Genomic DNA, 24,299 nt, shown 5'->3' on the forward strand with positions numbered 1-24,299 from the left:
CTCAAGTCCACAAACACAAAATCATTAAGCTGAAAATACATTGCTATCCCAGGGGATGACCATTAATCATTCTGTCCTGTTAACACTGAATATAAATCTGTGTTTGAACCTTAGTTATCCTCAATTTATACCTACACTGTATGGAACTGCAATAAAATAGCCAACTAAAAATAAGACACTTCTTTTATGAAATAATTTACAAAACAATTCCTACACAGGCCAAAGGGGGTTGGATTAGGTTAACTATAAGACACTTTTCAAAGGAAAAAATTCTTAAATTGAGATTCTAACTCTACTGAACCAATAAGATCCTTCAGTTAGGCCAAAGAGAAATCAATCATTTAAATGGCTACTTAAATGACAAAGCCAGTAACTGTTCAAATTTAGGTAAACCCTTAAATATTTAATAATAATTCTCTGCCAAATGGACTACCAGGCTTGCACTTGCACACTCACACAGATCCCTGGCACATGCCTTAAGGTGCTTTTATGTCACCTCAATGGAGAGCAGTTACATGTGCAGCTGGTAAAACAAAAGCAAGTATGGTGGCAAATTGGTGACATTCAAAACAACTGCCTAGTGGCTCTTATAAAACTCCGCCCTCTGACTGCTCACCTGCCTGTCTCAGTAGACTTAGCATCTACAGATTACCACTTAAATGGTAATCTTTTTGTAGGCAAGCTAGATAACCACCAGTGTCCATTTTCAGTGCTGCCTCCTGGCCCTGGGATAAAGCTCAACTTTACTAACACTACCTTCTCCTAGTGCCAATTCTCCTGCATTTGTATTTCATCGCTGCTGTATTCTACCACACCGGGAAGCTCAGAATTAATTTCCTTCCTAATAAGACTGAGAAATTTATCTGAACCTCATGAAAAATAGAAATCATGTGATCAGTTCTTTAAGAAGCACGGGTAACAAATACCTATGTTCTTGGACTGGAAGAATTAATATTGTTAAAATGGACATACTACCCAAATGATCTACAGATTTAATATATGATCCCTATCAACTTAGCCTTGACATTTTTCACAGAACTAGAACAAATAATCTTAAAATTTATAGGGAACCATAAAAGACCCAGAATTGCCAAACCAATCCTGAAGAAAAAGAATGAAGTAGCAGACATAACTCTCCCAGATTTCAGACAATACTGCAAAACTATGGTAATCAAAACAGTGTGGCATTGGCACAAAAATAGACATATGGCTCAATGGAACATAATAGAGAGCCCAGAAATAAACTCATACACTTATGTTCAATTAATCTTCAACAAAGGAGACAAGGATACTCAGTGATAAAAGATAGCCTATTCAGCAAATGGCATTGGGAAAGTCAGACAGCGGCATGTCAATCAGTGAGGCTGGAACACACCCTCACATCACACACAAAAATAAAAGCAAAATGGCTTAAAGACCTAAATATAAGGCATGACACTATAAAACTCCTAGAAGAGATCATAGGCGTAATATTCTCTCACATAAACCATACCAATGTTTTCTTAGGTCAGCCTCCCAAGGCAGTAGAAATAAAAACAAAAATAAACCAATGGGACCTAGTCAAACTTACAAGCTTTTGTACAGCAAAGGAAACCATAAACAAAATGAAAAGACAACCTACAGACTGGGAGAAAATATTTGCAAATGATGCCACCAATGAGGGCTTAATTTCCCAAATATACAAACAGCTTGTACAACTTAACGACAAGAAACAAGCAACCCAACTGAAAAATGGGAAGAAGACCTAAACAGACATTTCTCCAAAGAAGACACACAGATGGACAAAAGGCACATGAAAAAATGCTCAACATCACTAATTACTAGAGAAACACAAATCAAAATGAAAATGAGGTACCACCTCACAAAGGTCAGAAAGGCCGTCATCAAAACGCCTACAAATAACAAATGCTGGAGAGGGTGTGAAGAAAAGGGAACTCCTACGTTGGTGATAGAAATGTAAATTGGTGCAGTCACTACAAAAGAGAGTATAGTGGTTTCTCAAAAAACTAAAAATACTGTTGCCATATGATCCAGCAATCCCACTCCAGGGCATATAAACAGACCAAAATGTAATTTGAAAAGATACATGCACCCCTATATTCACTGCAGCACTACTCATATAGCCAAGACATTGATACAACCTAAATGTCTATCAAAAGTGAATGAATAAAGAAGATGCGGTACACATACACAATGGAATACTTCTCAGGCATAAAAGAATGAAATAATGCCATTTGTAGTAACATGGATGGACCTAGATGTTATCATACTAAGTGAAACAAGTCAGAAAGAGAAAGATAAATACCATATGAATCACTTACCATGTGGAATCTAAAACATGACACAAATGAACCTATCTACGAAACAGAAACAGATTCCAAGACATAGAGAACACACTTGTGGTTGCCAGGGGGAGGGGGCTAAGGGAAGGGTGGATTGGGAGTTTAGAGTTCGTAAATGCAGATTATTACATATAGAAGAGATAAATAACAAGGTCCTACTGTGTGGCACAGGGAACCATATTCAATATCCTGAGATAAACACAAATCAAAATGAAAACGAGGTACCACCTCACAAAGGTCAGAAAGGCCATCATCAAAAAGCCTACAAATAACAAATGCTGGAGAAGAATATAAGAAAGTATATATATATAATATATATATTATATATTTATTATATATGTATATAATATATATTTATTATATATGTATATAATATATATTTGAATTACTTTGCTGTACAGTGAAAATTAACACAACAATTAAACCAACTAGGCTTCAATTAAAAAAGAAACAAGGGTAAAAAGAACTGCTTAGGCATCTAAAGGTTTTTATGCTACCTAGTTTTCAAGTATGATGATGTTTATTTCACCAAATGGGTAGAGGATGCCAGAGTCACACCATGTAATAGTTCATTCATCAGATGGGAATACCAAACATTTAGACATTTTTACCAGTTCTTTGTCTAAAATGAATTCAACATCATTACCTTATGATTTAACTACATTATTTACCCACACTATTTAACTATAGTTATTTAAATGATCATAGTTATTACCTATTTCCTTAAAAGCAAAATTTAATGGATAATCATCACACTTTTTACAGATTGACTTCAGTAAGGCATGCTGCACAATTCAGGAATTTCTTGAGCTGATAATGTCATTTGTTCCTGGCAAACCATCACCTTTGTCTACACACAGTTTCCTTTTTCCAAACTAGAAACATACTCACTTGAGTTGACTTCTTCCATCAAACAAAAAGAATTATTTAAAAATTACTACTCAGATTTTGGAGTAAGCCAACAACTTTAAAATGGCAATGATAGACAAGCTGTTTGACCTCTGGCCTTTCATTTCTTTATCTACAATATAAAAGGGTTCAGAGACTTCCAAAGTGTCTTCCAACCCTAATATTCATGAGTTTCCAATGACACAGTATAAATATGTTTTTTGTTTTGTTTTTGTCTTTTGTCTTTTTAGGGCCACACCCTTGGCATATGGAAGTTTCCAGGCTAGGGGCTGAAGTGGAGCTACAGAATCAAAGCTACAGCTACTGGCCTACACCACAGCCATAGCAGTCCCAGATCCCGAGCCGCGTCTGTGACATACACCACAGCTCACGGCAATGCCGGATCCTTCACCCACCGGGCAAGGCCAAGGATCGAACCCACAACCTCATGGTTCCTAGTCGGGTTCATTAACCAGTGAGCCACGACAGGAACTCCGGATGTTTTGTTTTTAAAATACTCCTAGGAAATCATCAACAGTGAGGTATACATATATATATATATATATATATATATATATATATATACACACATATATATATATATTTTTTTTTTTTGTCTTTTCTAAGGCTGCACCCATAGCATTTGGAGGTTCCCAGGGTAGGGGTCTAACCAGAGCTGTAGCCACTGGCCTAGGCCAGAGCCATAGCAACACGGGATCCGAACTGCTTCTGAGACCTACACCACAGCTCAGGGCAACGCCGGATCCTTAACCCACTGAGCAAAACCAGGGATTGAGCCGGCAACCTCATGGTTCCTAGTCGCGTTCATTAACTGCTGAGCCACGATGGGAACTCCAACAGTGAGGTATATTTTAAGGGATATTTATTTTTATCAAGGAGTCCATTTTCCTAGATATCCATTTAACTACATCTTAAGCATAGATTTTCAAGTCATACATGTTTCCTCTAAGAAGCCATTTTCTCTTTAATAGAGAAATTCTAATAATTTCATGGTAGTAACAGTTGTGTAAAAAGGATACAGTGCAATCAATGGCAACAATTCAGCACTACCAAGTTCTTCTGCAGGAACAAGGAATGGGCAGAACATCTTTGTGAAATTGTTTATTTACTAAATAGTCTCCATAAATTAGAAACTTTTCAAGGAACTCAAAGAATGAAGGACCAAGCAATATTTTTAACATACACAGAAAAGACAAACTCCTGCTTTTCCTTCTTTCGCCCAAACAAGCTCTAATAAACATATTATTTCCCTACAAAATAACACTTTTACTCAGAAGGAGTCCTGTGAACTAACCCACCTGAGGTCTCATCTTTATGCTGCAACAAATCATATGCCATGTTTGTTCTACTCTGCTAATAGTTAAATTTTCCTAAAGAAACCATATTTCTATTCTTTTTATGATATATACTACTGAGGTTTTTTAAAAAGAGAAATGGGAAACTCTCCTTGAATATAATCACTAAGCTACATGGATTCTTCGATGTTCTTTAAAAAGGCAATGATTAAATACGCTAATATCAATAATTTAAAATATTCAGAAGCTACAAGTTTATTCGCAGAAATGCCATGAGTTTTAGTTTCTGAACCAATGAATTCAACTTGAATTTGAATTACTTTTACCGATGCACTAACAACTTTAACCTGTGGAAACAATACTGGTAGGGCTTACCAGTGTCTCTGGAAGGACACCGTACTGTCATGTATTGGGGTCATGTTGATCATCTTACTCCTTCAAACACAGGGGGTATTACCTGACAGGAGTAGCCAGCCATGATTCACCCTAGGGTCTTTCCCGGCATCTAACCCCATGACTTTTAAACAGTGGATCCTTCCTAAATCCTCGTGGCATAAATGAAGTGCAAATGTTCATATCTATTAGTTACCTGTCAATATCTTCTTGTACACATCTATTTCTATGTCCCTAAGGTGAAATTTAATCCTCAAAAAGCATGATTCTGATTAGTGTTTTGGTTACCTAACTGCTCCATCAGCGCATTCATGGTAACCAAAGTATCACAAATGTTACTTGTTCTAAGAAACTGGTTAGGTTAAATATGGCAAAACAAGGCAGCAGGAATAAAGAGAAGTGAATTCTTAGATAACTGTTCATTCCATCACAAGGTCAAATTCTCTAAATGTAGAGACTTTTTCTTTCTTTCTTTCTTTCTTTTTTTTTTTTTTTTTGGTCTTTTTTGTCATTTTAGGGCCTCACCCGCAGCATATGGATCCCAGGCTAGGTGTCTAATCAGAGCTGTAGCTGCCAGCCTAAGCCAGAGCCACAGCAACACCAGATCCGAGCCACGTCTGCGACCTACACCAGAGCTCATGTCAACTCGGGATCCTTAACCCACTAAGGGAGGCCAGGGATGGAACCCACAACCTCATGATTCCTAGTTGGATTCGTTAACCACTGAGCCACGATGGGAACTCTGAGATTTTTCGACTTGTTCACTGATGTCCACTTCTAGCAGTGTCTGGAAAATAGTGGGCCCTCCAGAAAGAGTTGGTGAATAAACAGATTGCTGATAAAACACATTAGTTTATCTATATACATATATTTAGTTCAGAATGTAAAACAAGACTCATTTGTGGAGTGCAGAAGCTCCAATAGAGGTTTGTACTAAAGTCTAATTCTAGCAAAGGCTCCAAGATTGGAATTACCAACTGTAAAACTGCAAGTAAATTTACACCCCCCCAGACAACTGACTGGCTGATCAAGGCTGGGCCTGGGAAACATCAAGCACAGGTGAGCAAGAATTTCAAGTCATTTATCCCTGTGCAGTGCCACCAGTAACAAGACAGCTTGTCTGGCAAATCCATCAAAATTAAATCTTAAACTTCTGAAAAACTAATAAGTTGATTATGCTCCTTCAAGCTTAGAGGCTTTAACTCTCTGTGGGATGAGCCTATAATTATGATCAATTACTTATGACTTGAAGGCACTTATAAAGGCATCTGCCCTTTTAAGAAACCTTTAAAGAGCCAGCCATAGGACTGTAAAGCTGCTCCTGTGAGGCAACAATAAATCACGGGTTTGGGGCCCCAACTTTGACAACTCTTCCTTGGAAGGAAAGCATTTGTTGTCACCTGTCCTTGATTTCCTGATCCTGCCTGAACAAATGTCAGTATCCTTTAAAATATGAATTCCTAAGCAAGTCATGGGGGCCAGTAACTGCCCCAAGGCAGAAGCAGAAGAGGAGAAACAGGAAGGAAATAAAATGGAATGGAGAGCTGCAGCTCGTGAGGATGACATCATCAATAATTTTCTCAAGTGTCACTGAATTTCATGGCATATGACTGATGGTCTTTTCTGACAATCTACACTACAGGCTCATTATATTCAAGCAGCTTCTTGGTTCCAGAGCCTGTAATGTCTGGGTTTGAGTATGATTTATGCTATAGGAAAGGTCAGGTGAACTGATGCCTTAGTGGGAACTTTCTCCATGGCAAGGGCCCCACCAATCTGCCAGAACACAAATAATACTTGGACATCTGAAACACTCTTAAATGTACAAAGTATTCTCATAGACATTATCTCAGGTTCTCCTCACCATTCTTAAAAGGTAAGGTTCGTCCTCACCTCTTAACAGGTAAAATGGTTTTAGAAAATGATGCCTTTATCTTCCATTCCTAAGTACACTCTCCTAAAATTTTTCTGTACAGAATGGAAGACATGGGTCAGTTACAAATCTATAAAGACACCAATCTCAAGAGGATAAAATCAAGAGAATAAGAGGGATTAGCCAAAAGCTACTAGCACCATGGCAAAAACAACTTTCCTCTGTTGCGAGAATAAATTGTGCTTTGTGCTTTGTAAAGGAGACTGTTATCCAGGGGTGCCTCTGTAACCCCTCAACAATTGGAAGAGCATGATTTTATTTACATATAACATCCCTAATTGGATACTATCCATAGGTCACAAGCAAAATGAAACAAGAACTTTGCACCTACAGCTCAGGCGGCGGCAGAATTCATCCTCTGCAAAGTGTCTAGGTAGCTCCTCTAGGAAGATAATGAAGTTACAGGGGACAAAATGTACCCTTCCCTTTGCCTTCCAATATCAGAAAGACTCCTCAAAAGGGTTTTTGTTGTTTTTCGGCAAAGAAACCTAAACACAAAGGTTATCTATTGCTTTTATATATGTAACCCCAACTTCCTAAAACACTCCTTTTCTTAGTCTAGTGATCTTTTGTCCCTCTTTTCTTCACTGGCTAAAGTAAAGGTTAAATGGGGTCCTATCTCCGTAGCTGTTTACTACCTTACTTGTGTATTTATGATTCTTTGCTGCCTTCTAGGCTGATTCTGTGTCAAGAACAAAGCACCACACAAATCACCCAGCCTGGGAAGAGGAGACAAGCTGAAACCTCCCAGGAAGATTCTGTAGACACTTGGGCTCCCTGAGTCTGTAGAGGACTTGGTATTTCAAAGGTCAGTCTTGGGTCTCTCTGCTTTGATGACTAATGTTAAATTGTTTGACTTTTTACAAAAATATTTAGCTGTGCTTATTTAGATAATTTCATTCACAGCACACATACAGTAGTGAACCCATATTTGTTGAACAGAACCCCTAATCGGATGAGAAGAAAGAAAGAAGATCTCAAGACCTCCTTTTCCCATTATCTTAGGAGTTAACAAAGGTAAAAATCACGTGGGAATTTGTAGACGTTTCTGAGCATTCCTCTTCAACTTAAAACTATGCACCTCTGTTTAAAAAAAAAAAAAAAAAAAGGATGACACACCACACAATGTCAAACACACAATGGGTAAATTCCAAGATCAATAAGAAAGCATCATTATTCTAAGTCACACACATTTTGGTTTAATACTGGTTACCACAAAAGTGAGGCCTTAAAAAACTGCTGCCTCTCCACCCAGTAGCACAACCTACACAGGGAAGGACAGAACATTTAGAATTTAAAGATTCCCCATCTTGGACTCTCATCTAACCTTTGGGAGAAGCAACCTAAGAACTATGCTGGCCCAGAGACAGAGAGTAATACAAATAGGTAACATTTTTGAAAGAAGTTTTTTTAGATGACACAAACTGGGTATCAGCACTGATGCTCTTAAACCAGGAATCCTTATCATCATGTAACGTTAACAGAGAGAAAATGTAGGTGTGACTGGCAAAACTAGTCTTAAAAGTTTCTGCATTTTTAAACGTTATTTGTCCTAAGCTTCACCAATAAAGTTTCCTTCCCACCAATTATCACCGTTTCTTGCTTATTTTCAGTATCAAGAATTCCCCTAATGGCCAAGGAAACTATGCAGGGGCTGGAGGGGCGCGTCTCAGGTTGGCTTGTTCGGTCCCTAAAGGGCACCCATCTTTCCGGACCCCTTTCAGGGCAGGCGGGGAGAAAACAGAACTGGCACAGCAGCGGGGGTGCCTGCGCGGATCACGTTTTCTGACTTGTCTTTCTGCTCGCCGTCTGGCAAGGTCACCGGCTCTGGCTCCTGGCTCTGTTGACAAAACTTACTCTCACTCTGTAATATCAACGGGTCGCGACGCAGCTCCCCAGCCACCCCCTTCCCAGCATCTTGGTAGGCCGGAGGATCTCTGACCCGGCCCTCCCAAGGCGCGCGGCTCCCCGACGGCGAGGGCGCCGCTCCACGGCTCACCTGACCACGTTGGGGTGCTCGAAGGTCTCCAGGTGCCTCAGCACCGCCACCTCGCGGATGGTGGAGAGCGGCATGCCCTCCTCGCCAGTCTGCACTCGCACGCGCTTTAGCGCCACGAAACGGCCTCCGTTCTTCAGGTCCCGGGCCTTGAACACCTTCCCATAGGCGCCCTCCCCGATCTCCGCCACGCACTCGTACTGCTGGTCGGCACGGCTCAGGCTGTCCTTCTCCATGCCGCCCGGACGCCGCCCGGCGCGGCGCCGCTAGGGCGGGCGGGGGGCGTGCTGGGTTCGCTCGTGGCCGCCGCTCGCCTCCTCCGGGACTCCCCGGCTCGCTCCCTCGCGCGCCGAGACTCGGTCTCGCTCTTTCTCACCCCGCCGACTACCGCGCTCAAACTCTGGCGACCGCCGGGGCTAGATGGAGCGACCTCCCCGCGGGCGGGCGCAACCCTGGTGCCGCCGCTGCGAAACTCCGCCTGCCGAGTCACCGAGAGAGCCGAGCCCTCCTCTTCCCTCCCCGAAGCGCAGTCTTCTGCACAGACACCGAGGCGATTACATAGTCTTTGCCCGAGCGCGTCTCAGTCCACAGTCATTCCACCTAAAAGAGGAGACGGGAGGACAAGAAGAAAGTGTAATCAGACATCCCCGGCGCCTTCCTCGGGGTTCCAGTAGACGCCCCTCCTCCTCCTTCACGAAGCCCCCATCGCTACCCTCCGCGAGCTCCTGCCCTCTCCCAGGCCGCTTAATCCTTCCTGGTTCCTCCGAGAAAAGCGAAGTTACTTTTCTTTCCCTGCTGAGCTGGAGCCGTCTTCGCGCCGAGAGGTTGCAGGGGCCCCTCGGGGATGAGCGCGGGGCGCAGGACGCAGTGGAACGAGAGGGGGCGTGCCGAGCAGCCCAGAGTGTGCCGGGAGCGCGGGGGAGGGGAGGCGCCGGGCACGTCAATGTCACGGCTTAATATTTATTCCTATATCATTGTGTTGCGCTGCTACCCTCTCCGCCTGCCCAGGCCTGGACGTGCAGGGAAAGGGGCTCCTGGGGTGTCGTGGGACGTTTAGGGGTCGTGGAGAACCTGGCGTGCAGAGACCGCGAGTCCACCCGTGTGGGGCCGCAGAATGTGGGTGGGGGCTCCCCGGACCTTGTAACCCGATGCTGGGAGTGTGCGAGAAGGGGTGGTCAGACATCTGTTCCGAAATTGTTTCCTTTCTTTCTACTTTCAGTTTTTCGACGAAGAGATACTTAAAAACCACTAGCACACACAAATGGTCTTTTTGGGGCAAAGGAGACTGGTTGGAAAGAGAATTCTTCCTCTGACTCGGAGGACCTCCCCGGTGGAAACCCATCAGGTCGGGGAGGGCTGGGGCTCCCGCTACTTGGGGGTGGGTGAGGGATGGGGCCCCGAAAGGGGAGTAGCCCAGGAGACCCTAAGAGTGGGAGAAAGAGGTGTTTGCAGCACTTTGCTTATCGTCTCCTTGGAGAACAACTCCAGAAGGAAGGCAGCATAACCGTGACTCGCCTTGAAATTTCCAACCGACTGAAACCTGAACAAAACTTAGCCCCCCCCCTTAAAAGGGGGGGGGGGGTAAGTGCTGAGCCTCCAGAGCAAAGTGAGGAGAGGCTGCACCCTTGGGCCAGGACTCGCGAACCCTTCCCCATTCCCAGGGTCGCCCCCAACGTAGGTAGCAGAGGTGGCTGCTCCATTCCCCTTTCGGCTCAAGGCCGGGTCGAGTCAGCAGCCAGTGGCCCCCCGGAATCCCCACAACAAAAGGGGGGGGTTTCCTTCCCCTTGAGCTGCCATCCAGGGCCTAGGGAACCTCCTCCCCACTGCTGTTTTGGCCTCGGCCGGACATTCGACACTCTCGCCGCGTGTCCGAAATTCCCGGGGCACCTCGGAATTACCTGCCCCGCCACCGCTGGCGCCCTTGCCTTCTGCCAGGAATTAAAGAAACAAACTCTGCAACCCCCACAGTATGCAGGCGGAGGGAACAGCAGCGAAGACAGAGTCCTTCACACTCACTCTACTCAAAACTCTCCTTAAAAGGTGAAGGCGAAGCCTGGGGGGAGCCGAGGAACAAGCCCCCAGAGCCAGCACCGCGGTCTGAGCCAGGACAAGGGCCACACAGGTAGCGCAGGAGCAGCCGCAGGCTGAGCGGCCCGCCCCTCCCGTGGCCCCCCTCCCCGCCCCAGTCCTGCCCGCCGCTCAGCAGCGAAGGAAGCGTCGGGGACGTCCCACCCCCGCAGGGAACTGAGCCCGCTGCCCCCGCCTGGCCCCGCACCGCCCGCCTCCGCTCTCCCCCCTCGCTCTCCGGACGGTCGGCTCCGGCGGAGAGAAACGGGAGCAGCAGTGCCTTTCCCCCCCGCTCTCCTCCACTTTTTTTTGTTGTTGTTGTTGCTTTCCCACGCTGGCTGAATGTGACTTGACCCCATTTCAAAAAAGTTTGACATAGTGCTTCAACATTTCCGCATTCCTCCGCGACTACAAAGGCTGCAGCCGCCTCCTTCTGCTTTCTGTCTCTGCTCTCCGTCTTCACACTCAATGAAATCCTTCATGTGCCTCTCTCCAAGCCTGCCAAGCACCGCAAGGGTCGCCACCAGCGCAGCGACAAGAGGCCGCACCGGGGACCACGACTCCCGCGTGTGCGCACACGCAGATGCTCCCACGTGCACAATGACCGGCGCAGTGCTGGGCCCGAAAGTGCTCACCCGGGGCGTGCATTTTAACTTCAATATTTTAAATTAGGAGAGTAAACTGGGAAACCAAAGCAAGCGTGCATCATTGCGGGGCTCCCAGCCCGGGCGCCGGTCGCCTGCGTGCACTCCTCTAAATGTGCATAAACGCCCGCAGTGGTTGCCAGCAAAAAGTCTGCGTTAACATTTATCTCACGGTGGGAAAGGTGAAGCCCCCACCCACAGGGTCAGCGAGATGGAGGGCGACCTTTCGTGGCGAAATAAATATAGGGCACCCAAACATCCCCCCGCATCGAGTCTCCAAAAGCAGTGCACTTTAAATCCTAAATGTGGGTTATTATGTGAGTTTCCAGGTGGAGTTTGAGTTCCGTTTGAAGAAACCGGATAAGAAGTGTTTGTGTGGGTGTTTGTGCGCAAGGCTATGCGGGATCAAGCACAGGATCTCGGCGTTAGGGGGGTGTCCCTCGTGTGGGATATACCCCTCTTAGCCAGATTAGGAGAAACTTTTGCGCCCCCAAACTGGCCCCTGTAATAAGTCCGCCTCGGGTTGTAAGGGGTTAACTAAAGTGGATTCCGAAAACCTACCACCCCTCCTCCGCACCCGTCGCCCCTACCCACCCTCGCTTCGGAACCCCGCCAAGCCCCGAAATCTCCCCTGGGGACCCCCCACCCAGCAGCCCACCCACCCGAGAGCACAGCTCCTCACCTGATGGGCCTCGCCGCTTCGGGCTTCGCGAGGGGGCTGCGGGTGTCAGTACGACCTTCGCACGTGTCCACCGCGGCGCGGAGCAGGTAACTCGGCCCAGAGGAAGAAGTCACCAGCCCTCTCTCCGGCGAGGGGGTGGGCACTGCGGCGGAGGGCGGAGGGACGGCGGAGGGCGCCGCCCGCGCCGCTTGCTGGGGGCGGACGGGGGCCGCGGGGCTCCGGCCCGCGCTAGGGGCCCGAGTTGGGGAGGCGGCGGAGGCAGCGGGGCGGGGCTCGGGGGCCGGGAGGCCGACTCCGCCGAGACCCTCCCCGCCGCAGCGAGGTTGGGGGCTCGCCGCGCAGTGGCAAGCAAGTGTGCAAATTAAAGCCTTCCGGAGAGAGGGGAGGCGGCCGAGACCCGGCTGTGCTCGGAACCTCCTGGCCCCCTAGCTCTCCGCTCCGAGTAGGGGGCGAAGAAGGGAGGGGGGGAGGTAAATGAAAATTTCCGGCTTTCACTGCCACTGGAGTGGGGATCTTGCGACTGAAATAAAAGGCGTGAGAGGGAGAGTGGAATGTGTCGTCGGGAGTCGGTGGAGTTACCAAATCCAGGGTCCCCCGGAGTTGGGGTTTTGACAGAGTGAGGCGGGGGTATCGGCAGTCTGTGATGCAAACGGATGGGAAAAACAGAACAACCAACAGTAATTATGAAGGTCTGTAGGGAGGGTAAAACCGACACTTTCCAAGAAACTGAAAAATCAGACCAAAAAAATAACTCTTCTCTATTAAAAAAAAAAAAAAATTGGCAGGACGCCTTGTAGAAAAGAAAATACTAATCTGTCCAAAGCACTTTTCACTTTCAGCATGAACTGCATTTGTTTTGTTGTCCTTCGCTTCCTTTCGGCCTCAGCAAGCCCTATCTCTTCCTTTGGACAGAGAATATGATTTGGAAATTGTCAGGCACTTTTGTGGTTAACGATCTACTTGATGGGGCTGGCCGGTTCACAATTATTAAGTGGCTAGCAACTGTTGAGGGTTCACTGAGGTATTTCTGGGGAGCTAAGAAGCCTAAAATTGATAGTAAATAACAGAACTGCAAGATAACACACACACACACACACACACACAGAACACAATTCGGTGGGTGCTCAGTTGAAATGCATTATTGAAATTCTGAAATGTGAAACCTTGTAAGAATGCATACTTTACCTGCTGAGAAAACCTGAATACAATTATTTCAGGTGAAAATGAGATTTTGGAGAAAAAGAAAAGTCTTCTAGACTTTCTACAATGAAGTAAAACAAACCTTAAAATAGCTGTTTTTAGGAAAAAATTTCAGTATTGTCCAAAATCTCTTTCTGTAGAATACTTGAAACTTTTTAAAACATCTTTAATACAAAGCCTAAAAATTTTATTTATTTCAGTGCTCTGTGGAAAAATTAAAACCCAACAAAATTCTGTTGGAATTGAAAATATTACTCTATAAATCTTTTTTGACTTTTTGAATTAAACCATGTTGCTAATTTCATAGTACATCAAAATTTTGCCTTTATAAAATTAATTCTATACTGCAGTGTGAAGTAACAGGTTAGGTAAATAAAAACTGTTGCATTTCCATTGGCAAATATTTTGCACTGAATTATAATAATTTTTCTTAAAAACTAAAAATGAATAATTGTGGTTTTTATGCTCTAGATAATTCATAAAATATACTTTGTCCTTAGAAGCATATCTTCTAAAATGAAATCCAATTTCTGAACAAAATTCTGTTCAGATAATGTGTAAAATTATCTACAATATCCTATACCTTATAGACTTAAGAAAGCAAATTGCTGGATTTTGTATTTATATACAATACTGGATTATTACAAATCACCAATTAGACTTTAAATGAGGAACAAATGGGAATCCTCCATTTTGATAATTGCTCACACTTGTCAGTGTTTTTTAAAACAAGATTTACTTGCTGGCAATTAACACATTTATGTAATTCAGAAATAACTGTCAATAAATAGTCCTAGGAAACAGCAAATGATTCTAAGAATTTGAGTAAATAATTTGTTTAAAAATATTAAGCTATAGTATCTTTTAAATTAACAGAAAAAAATGTCTTTCTACACTGGGTTGCATTTTTAATTACTGGATTTGACAACCACCACAGATGGATTAGAAGCTCCATGATTTAGGTTACCAGATCACTTGGGCAATGTCTACAACAATGAAACTTTATTTAATTACATATGTTAATACTGAGTGCTAACTCTCTTTATGTCATGTGCTTACTCTGATACTGTTAATTTATCATTGGTCACTCTCCCTGGTTATGGATCACATTAACTCCAAGTTGGTTAAAACTTCAGATCAGGAAGTTTTACAATGGATTGCATAAAATTAGTAAACACCAGATTGTTTTGTTTATAGATAACTTCCTTTGTGGGTAACAGGTTATCATAACAAAATTTGCGCAAAGTTTATAAACTGTGAACCCAATTCCGACTCCTTTGTTTAGGAGTATTCGATGAATGAAAACATAGCATTCAGGATTTGTGCCCATATTTTCACACCGCATCTCCAGTATTCTAAAGCTGCAAATCATCTTAGAGTTTTTAAAAAATTGGAATTCATGGAATTATCTCTAGATATGATGTTGTAGCTTACCTTAAATTTTTCTTAGTGTCACATAAGAGATATATTCTGTGTGTGAACATTTTATATCAAATATCTGTAAATGTTTTCACTAAAATAAAAACATTATTTTAAATTCTGGTCTATAATTTATAACACTAAGAAATGAGAAATTTATTTAAAGTTACTAATTGTATAATGTACATCTAATTCTAAATGATCTCTGATTTCTATTTGCCATTTGAATTTATAAAATACATGTTCCAGAAATTCAGAAATGAGGTTTTACTAGAATCTACTACACAATAACTTTAATTAGAGATCCATGTAAATTTATACTTTTTGTCTATAAGCTCTCCTGTTTATCATTTTGATTAAAAAAACTTTTCTGAATTAGTAATTTTGAAATCAGTTACCCTCATTTTTAACTTGATTTATATGTGTATGTGAATATTACATTTGTTGAGTAACTACCACAAAAACTATTATTTAACAGAAAAAGCATAATATAATGCAGTGCATCTGAATGCATTCCCCCACCGAATTCCCCCCCCAACACCGCACTCCCTGACACACCCTGGCCCCAGAATTCCCAAAGTTTTTTTTCAGGTTTTCTTTATAATATTGAAAATGTGCTAAATATCCTAGGAAAAATCAACTGAACTACCAACTTTTTCAACTGTAAAATTGTGGACTTAATTTTATTTAAGTTCAATCTTCTAAATAAATTACTTCCCAGCAACTTGGAAATGATCTGGGTTTTCCCCTTCTTGTTGTTGCATATGAACTAGTGCACGGCATTGGAGCAGTGGACTTGAAAAGACTTTGATATCTGCAGTGAGGAAAAGAATACATGAGTTTAATAGCTTATAAAATTTAAGGAGAAGAACGAAACATTATTACCTATTAAACATTCCGTTTTCATGGAATGAAATTATAATTATCCCTATGCAACATGTCAGCACTATGTTCATATTTGTATAATTGTCATCATCTTTTCTATTTTTTTCCCTTTTGATAGACATTCATCTTTTTCCTTTGTGTATGCATGTGTGAAAACTTGTATGTTCCTGGCATATTGTCGTGACACGTTTGAAACATGTTCTTAAGATCCTTTCATCATCTGCATTAGAATTCTGAGTAATCAGAAAAATAACTACAAAAATACACTTACAAAGATGGTGATAAGTCACATTGAAATACCTACATTTCCCTTCCGTTTATAGTGTCCTGTGCTTTTCACTGACATCCTACATTTCTTTTCCAAGATAATACCTGCATCTCAACTGCACATATGGCCTAACAATTATGTCATCATATCTGCCTTTGGTTGAGCTAAAAGGTGTGTGCGTGTTTTAAAGAGATCATTCAGATGAAGCAGTGAAGGACTAACACAGTGTGGGCGAATGATGATAAAGCAGAATCTGGGAGAAAGGAGGATAAAGAAATTCAGCTGGGAGAACCTTCTGTGAATGGCTTGGTGGCAGGGATACATGAAGAAAGCACATACTGAGGTCGCAGGACCAAGAGATGTTCCTCAGTGCTCTACATATGGCATAGCCAGACAACCAGGTTCTTTCAGAATGAACAGCATTCTATGTCTATCCTGTTATGCAATGAATGAGACTGCATAGTGTATGTGTCCATATTCATGGAACTCTTATGTTGTCTCATTATGAATAGTCCCTGAAAAGAATATAGAATGGAACTCTACGCAGAATTCTCAGAATGCCTAGAAGAAAGTACATAATAGCACAGTTCTGTAGATCAAACCTTTTACTATAAATGAAAGAGGATCCCATTTTTATTTTTTTTATTCAATTTTTTTAATTAAAAAAATTTAAGTCTTCTTGTAAAAAAAAAAAAATTTCAGTATAGTTGATTTACAGAGGATCCAGTTTTTAAACCCTACTATAAATTTGTTCAAGGTTCCTCATAGCTTCCTATCCCCAATACCTAGCACAGTAACTGGCAAATATTTTATATCCAGTAAATGTTTGTCAATGAGAAAGTTGACTTTGTATTCTTTATTCCTTCTTTTTGAGACAATCTATTGATTTCCTTCAGGGGGATATATTAGAATATATTTTATACAATCCTACCAAAATTTAAGGATTGATGTGCTGATTTCAGGATCCCAGAAACGCGTCTCCTCTACCATCTGTTCCTTTCCCTTTTAGCCCTCTTCTCTAAATCCTACAATCCTTCCAAGGCCCAACTCTTCCTTAAAACCTGGGAGATATCCTCAGCTCAACATCATCTTTGCTTTAACTTCTTGAGGTCATCTGCCTCCTACCTTCCTAAAACCTTGATGCTCTGCTATCTACCACCCTGAGCTCCTGGAGAGCATCCACTGTGCCTTGCTCCCCTTGGCAATGTCCCGGCACCTGGCTGTGGCATCTGGCAACAGTGGGTGGTCAATGAACGCAGCAATGGCTCTTGTCTCTCTTCATGCGTGTTACTGACTCAAGCAGGGACAGAGAACACTGGAAGATGGTGATATCACTGGAATAACATTTGCAAGTCAAACGGTCTTCCACTTTGCTCTAAGGGATTAGAACAAGGTCATCCTGCTACTTTGTGTGGATTTGTTACCTTTTCTCTTGTGTTGCAGATATTAGTCATTTAAAACATTTTGTCTGAAAGAAAACATGTTGAGATAAATTTCTAAATTTGTCTGAAAGGCAAAGTCTAAAATCTTATTCGAAAGAAAATGTGTTTAGATAACGGTCTCCATTCCCTACCCCTGAAAATTCTGATTCAGTGATTTTTCTTTGGAAAGAACAAATACTAAACTCCGAGGTAAATTAGATACTGTGGAGTCCAGAAACTGGAAAGGCTACTAATTTTATATGCCAATATCCTTAATACCTATGTTGAGTGTCTCCTAAAGGGCAGAATCCTTGATCTCTAAGTCAGGAGCTTGTGTTTTATTCTCAGTTCTTCCCTTCTCAGTAATAATTCACTGTCCCTTCAGGGAACAGATATTTAACCTTTCTGACCTTCAGTGTCTATGCCTATTAAACGAATTTGCTAATCATTCAGGACGATGTTATGAAAACAGTTTCTAGAGAGGCAACAAAGAGTTTTACCTTTGCAAGAGAAGATTCGAGAATATAATGAAGGTTGCTGGTCCCTGTGAAATTTTACGTGAAGTTGGCTACAAACTACAGGTGTGATCTTGGGCAACATGCTCAACCCCTGGGCCTTAAGGTCCTTGTCAGTAAAAATGATGATTGGACCGGATGATTCGTATGGCCGTTGCAACTTAAAAATGCTATAGTCTAATCCAGCATGCTGTGCTTGGCACCACCATGATACATCTGTTTTTACAAATCCCCTAAACGGGAGTAATGCCAGAGGGTAAGACTCTGACGTTAGCAACCCAGAGCGGGGTCTGGATTTCAAATGTGAATTATATTGGGGTCTCTCTCAGTTAACCCTCTGTATTTTCAACACTGAATAGGAATGAAGACTTCTGGAAAAACATTAGGAGGATTCCCTAGCGTTTTCGTTAGACATGAGGAGAGAGGAGCTGGGTTTTAACTCTTTTTTTTTGGCTAAAACTAAATATGCTAAATTAAATTAATCAGCTCTCATTAATAAAATGAGATAAATGAATTACAATAGTACACATAGAACCAGGGTACTCAAAATGAGAAATACTGGAGGATCACAGAAACCCTTCAAAGATGCCATGAAGCATAACTTTGGGAGATGTGACGTATCTGTAAACTACCAAAAACATCAGTGGCCGCCAGCCTCCCATGAGGCAGTGGGAAATGGGGGAGGGGGGCAGGAGGGTCAAAGGTAGTGTGCACTGATTCTGAGGGGCTCTGGCGAAAAACAGAAATTCCGAGAACTGCTGATGCAAAGGCATTATTAAAACCTGTCTAGAGGAACAGACTATTGCTTCCATGCTTTTACTTTCTACCACAATCAGCCCATGTGCATGGTTTTAAGGTCCTCCCTAAGGAAAGGAACATTTAGGCAGTTGGAACCAGAGAGTCCGGGATTAGAAGCTTGGCTCCACCATGTGACCTTGGACTAGGTTCTTAAACTTTCAGATCCCTGGTTTCCCTCACTCATAAAGCAGGAATACTGTTACCCGCCACAATAAGTTTGTGTGAGAATTAAAACCCCCCACCACATTCATTTGCATTTAGCGGACACTTAACAAACACTAGTACACAATCAGTATCCCTTTGGGGAAATCACACTGCCTATTCTTTCTCTCTTAGGGACAACTGACCCTCAGACTGACATGCCAATCTTTTTAACTGGATTGAAACATCCACCTAATGCAGAAGGAGCAACCCTAAAACAGAGCACGCCTACAATTATCTTGGGCTTTGACAAAACCACCACTGTCCCTGGGTGTGTGAGGAATGGAGGCAAGAGAGCGTTGTCTCACCTGAGACCCCTCTCTCCTCTCCAGATCTCATCCCAGTGCTGCTCAGTCTCCTCCATCTGTTCCTCATCGTCTTCCTCACTCCTCTCTCAACACATGGCTCTGTTCTTCTCTTTTCCATGGCTTTGCTGTGGCCGAAGGGCTGCCTCATTCTGCCCCTTAAATCTGTATCCCACACTTGCTGACATTTGTCTCAAAAGCCCTACACTCCCGCTGCCTCCCTGCGAGGTCCCCTCCCTTGACCCCACCTCCATGATCACTGGCTCCTACTTACTTCTCCAGCTGTTATCCTATTTGTCATCTTCTCAATCTCCTCCCTACACTTCAGTCTGGCCTTTTCAGCCTAGCAGAAGTTTCCTTAGATGACACCACCTTTCCTACCTCATAGTCTCTCCTTAGAAATTCCTGTCTCCACCACCCTTTTAAAATTTTATTTAATTTAAAAAAATTCCCCGGAATGTTTCCTCAGCTTCTTATTCTTTGATACTACAGGCTTCCTTGAGAACCATTTTCCTCCTGCTTTCTTAACCCTACCCATGGGCCGTCAGACCCCTGGACCACCCAGTTCCTAGACTTCTGTCCTCCATTGTTTCCTACTGAGGTTCCCCAGGATGATGGACTCCTGCAAAGTAGGGTCTGTGGCTTTTTATTTCTTCATCTCTAAATCCTAGCCCAGAGTCAGGGAACAAGAAGTGCTGGTTGTGGTGGTGGGGTGGGGGTGGGGGGTTAAGGGAGGGAAAGGATTGGAAGTTTGAGACTGGCAGATGCAAAGTAATAAACCATAATGGAAAAGAATATGAAAAAGGATATATATGTATAATTGAATTGCTTTGCTATAGCAGACATTAACACAATATTGTAAATCAACCATGCTTCAATGAAACTTTTTAAAAGAGGGACAGACCCTGAAGCATGGCAGATAAATGTCTCCACCTTTGGGCTGCACCATCCTCACCTCGCCTCCCTCCACACAGGAACACATAGAATGGTTGATAGAAAGCACGTGAAGTTGAATTACTCTGACCCACCTGGTTCATGCTGACCAGGAAGAGCTATGAGATTCAGGCAGGGAAGCTTCAACATGATTTAGGCAAAACACAAAACTGATGTAAGAATTTTGAGCAGAGAAGATGGGTCTTGGAGCAGTGAGAGGATCGAAATCGTGTGCAAGGAAGAAAACTGGAGTCAGGGAAGCCAAGTTCAAGGCCCCTGCCAGTGCCAAAAAGAACCAGGGTGATAGTTAGGAATGGGAAAACGAGAGAGAGAATTCAAAGGAAACATATCACAGGATTGGGTTAGTAACAAAATAAACCGAATAATGAAAAGAGTTAACATGTTCATAGCCACCAGGGTAACAGAGCACTTTACATAAGTTAACCTATTTAAATCTCCTATTTATCTCCATTTTGCATACAATGAAACTGAGGCATAGGACCAAACTTCTGAGGCATTGCGTGCAAAATATCACAATAATTACTAATATAACACTAATTTTCTCCATGATATATTAAAGAAAGATGGCAAAAGGAGATGGCTTGGTGAAGGCTTAGCGGTTCTACTTCTGAATTTGAGATGACAGCCAAATGAAAATATCCAGTGGTCACAGAGAATGGAGAGTCTTTCACTTTTGCCTGGTACATCTTAATGCCCAGCCGCCATCCTGGAGAAACCCACTGCTGTTTTCATATGCCATTCATCTTTCCCCCTTTCCTCTCTGCAGGAGCAGTTGCCTGGGTTGCTCAGAAGGCCCCTGTGCTTTGGTATAATTCTCTGCTTTGGCCAGCGTGATCATTTTCGAGCAAGATGCCCACGTTTTCATTTGGACTGGGCCTGCAAATTCTGGGCCTGCCTCTCTGCTGGAACATCTGGGCTGGACATTCCAGATGTGGGCACTCACTTCAGGCCTCCTTCACCTTCAGGGGATGTTTGCTCCTTTCACTGCTTCTGTGAAACTGTTCTTTCCCACATCATCATTGATGCAGTCAGCGGCATCTTTTTCTTCATTGTCGTTTTGCACTTTTTTGGGGGGGGGGGTCTTTTTAGGGCCACACCCATGGTATATGGAAGTTCCCAGGCTAGGGACTGAATGGGAGCTGTAGCTGCCAGCCTACACCACAGCCACAGCAACTCAGGATCCGAGCCACATCTGCAACCTACACCATGCTCACAGCAATGACGGATCCTTAACCCACTGAGCAAGGCCAGGGATTAAACCTGAATCCTCACAGATACTAGTTGGGTTTATTACTGCTAAGCCAGGATGGGAACTCCAAGCTCGGAGCTTCCAATGCTGCTTTTGCATCTTTTCTCAACATACTCTCCAACCTTAGCTGTTGCGACCCATGATCTCTGCCACTTCTTGATTTGATATTCTTTTGTTATGCATTGCCAGCATTTCCTCTGGGTCCTGCCCCACACCTGGCGGTATCTTCAAAGACTCAATCAGCGACTGAATTGTTCTTCTGTAAGTTCATTTACTCCCATATAACATATCAGAGCTTCCCCTATGGTATGTATATAAAAAATGGATTGCCATCATCTTTGTCGTAGTCACTGCCTGGACCCTAACCACAAACCCGACCTGATTCACTCTCATTTTATCTACCTGTTCTGGATTTTCCACCTGTTGACCTCATAACTCTTCAAATTTATGGCCTCTTCTCTTTCTGTTGGACTTCACCTTTGACTTCTCTATTCATCCACGCTGCAGGGCATTCCCCAGTTCCAACTGTTTTAGGTCACCCTGGGAAATGCTTGGCTTAACCCAGCCCTGTTCCCTGGCCTTTCATCTTGACCAGGTGCTGAAGGCTGATGCTCCTATCGAGTTTGTCTTAGCTCTGCTGGTGTCCTCTCCCCTACCTCTGCACATCTGTCTGACGCTGAAGCCAAACAAGACTGACATTGAGTTCTGCATGGCAGAGCCACCCGACCCACCTTGCTCCTGACCATGTCTTTGCTTTCTTGAGTAGCCCACTACTTCTAGGCAGTGCTAGTCTATTTCCCTAGTCGGTTCTCTGGCTTGGTTTCCCAAAGATTATTTCCTATCTTCTTTTGTCCTCTCAAGTCTCCAGCATGTTCTTCCCCTCCTCAATGTCATCATGACCTCCTTGCTTTTTATTTCACTGAGAAAATAGAAGTAATCAAGGGAGAAATTCCATACACTTCATGCTTACTCTTCTTGAACTGCTTTTTCCATTGTCTCCAGGACTCCACTGTGCTGCTTTTCTTCTCTCGTGGCCACTCCGATTCGCTCTCCTGGTTGGTAATTTTTCTTCTTCCCAACCTCTAGGTTGGTATGTGGCAGTCCATTTGGGTTGCTGTAACAAAAGTACCATAGATTGGGTGGCTTAAGCAACAAACAATTCTTTCTCATAATTTGAGAGGGAGTGAAGATCAGGGAGCCACCATGTTGGGTTCTTGGTGAAGACCTTCTTCCTGGTTTAGAGACGGTCATTTGCTGACTGTCTCCTCACATGGCAGAGAGCAGTGAGACAAGCAAGCTCCCTCATGTTTCTTCTTCTCATAACAGCACTAATCCCTTCATGAGGGCTCTACTCTTATGACCTAATTACCTCCCAGAGATCCCATCTCCAGATGCCATTGCACTGGGGTTGAGGGTTACAACATACACATTTGGGGAGGATGCCAACATGGAGTCCATAATTGTGTTCTGAGGATTAATTCTTATACCTCCTTTCCCCTCTTTTCACTCTCACTCTGAGTCACCTCATCTAGTGCCGTGACTTTAAATATCGTTTGCTTACGGATCCTCCAAAATTTATATCTTCATTCATATTTTTTGGCCGCACCTTTTAAGTTTCTTGTGCCAGGCATTGAACCAGTGCCCAAGCAGCTACCTGAGCTGCTGCAGTGACAATGCTGGATCCTTAACCTGCTGCACCAGAAGAGAATTCCATTTAGATACACCTTTTTAATTCTATCTATCTGACATCTTTCTGCACAAATGTGTCAAAATTAACACATCCAAAAGTGAATTCATTTTCCTCCCCAGTTCAACCCCCCCACCCCAGTTTTCTCCACCTTAGTAAATAAAAAGCTGCATTCTTCTGTTTCCTTAGTCCAAAACCTAGCAACCCAGAATGACCCTGTTCTCTTATTCACACCCTATATGCATCCCCATCAGTAAATCCTGCCAGCCCTACAGTCACACTCCAAGCACTAGAGCAACAATTATCATCTGTCACCTGGTCTCTTGCAAGAGCCTCCCAACTGGTCTTCCTGCAACTATCCTTGCCCCTCTGCCTTTTCCACACGGGGTCAATGTGACGCTTTGAAAGTTGAAGTTAGATCATATTCCTGTTCAGCATCAAGACCCTCCAGTATCATCCTGTTTCTCTCAGAATAAACTCTAAGTCCCTTCCGTGGTTTACAAGCGGTCCAGAGTCTTGCCCTACTTCATCCGTGGGCTGCTTCTTCTCATCACTCTCTGTCTTGTTTCCTCTGCTGCAGCCACACTGGCCTCCTCGCTGTTCCTCAAACCCACCAAGCATGTTTATGCCTCTGAGCCTTGAACATATGCAATTTGCTGTTCTCTCTGGCTGAAATGCTCTTCACCCAGACATCTGCATGGCTGTCTGTCTCACTTCCTTCAGGTCTCACTCAAGTCATCAGAGGGACAGTCTCTGACTACCCTGCATGAATTACACCTACTCCAGTCTCTTTCTACCCATCTTACTTCACTTTATTATTCTTTCTTAACACTTCTCATCTGACACAGTATAGGTTTGTTTATTTGTTCATTATCATTCTCCACCCTACCTCCCAGAATGTAATCCCCAGAAGAGTGGGAACTTTGTTTTGTATACTCTTGTATCACTGAAATAATCACTTGGCACATAGTGGGCACTGAATAAATATTTGTTCAATGAATAAATAAACTTTCCTCCTATTACCCAGGCTTGCAACTAGCCAGCCCTTGGCTGGATTTATTAATCAAGCTTACTTATTTAGAATAATAACTATCTATAATATATACCTTAGAGTGCAAACCTCCTAAACATAGGTA

General features: G+C 43.3%; 1 protein-coding gene across 1 annotated transcript in view; it reads right to left on the reverse strand.

Moving 5' to 3' along the window:
• Window positions 1–9,104, reverse strand: part of CDK6 (cyclin dependent kinase 6) — a 254,288-nt gene extending 245,184 nt beyond the window's left edge. Inside the window, 1 exon segment of the mRNA XM_047753092.1 lies at window positions 8,872–9,104. Within this exon segment, the coding sequence (XP_047609048.1) occupies window positions 8,872–9,104 (233 nt within the window).
• Between the last annotated feature and the right edge of the window lie 15,195 nt (window positions 9,105–24,299).

The sequence above is a fragment of the Phacochoerus africanus genome, chromosome 11 (assembly GCF_016906955.1).
Source record: "Phacochoerus africanus isolate WHEZ1 chromosome 11, ROS_Pafr_v1, whole genome shotgun sequence".
NCBI lineage: Eukaryota > Metazoa > Chordata > Mammalia > Artiodactyla > Suidae > Phacochoerus > Phacochoerus africanus.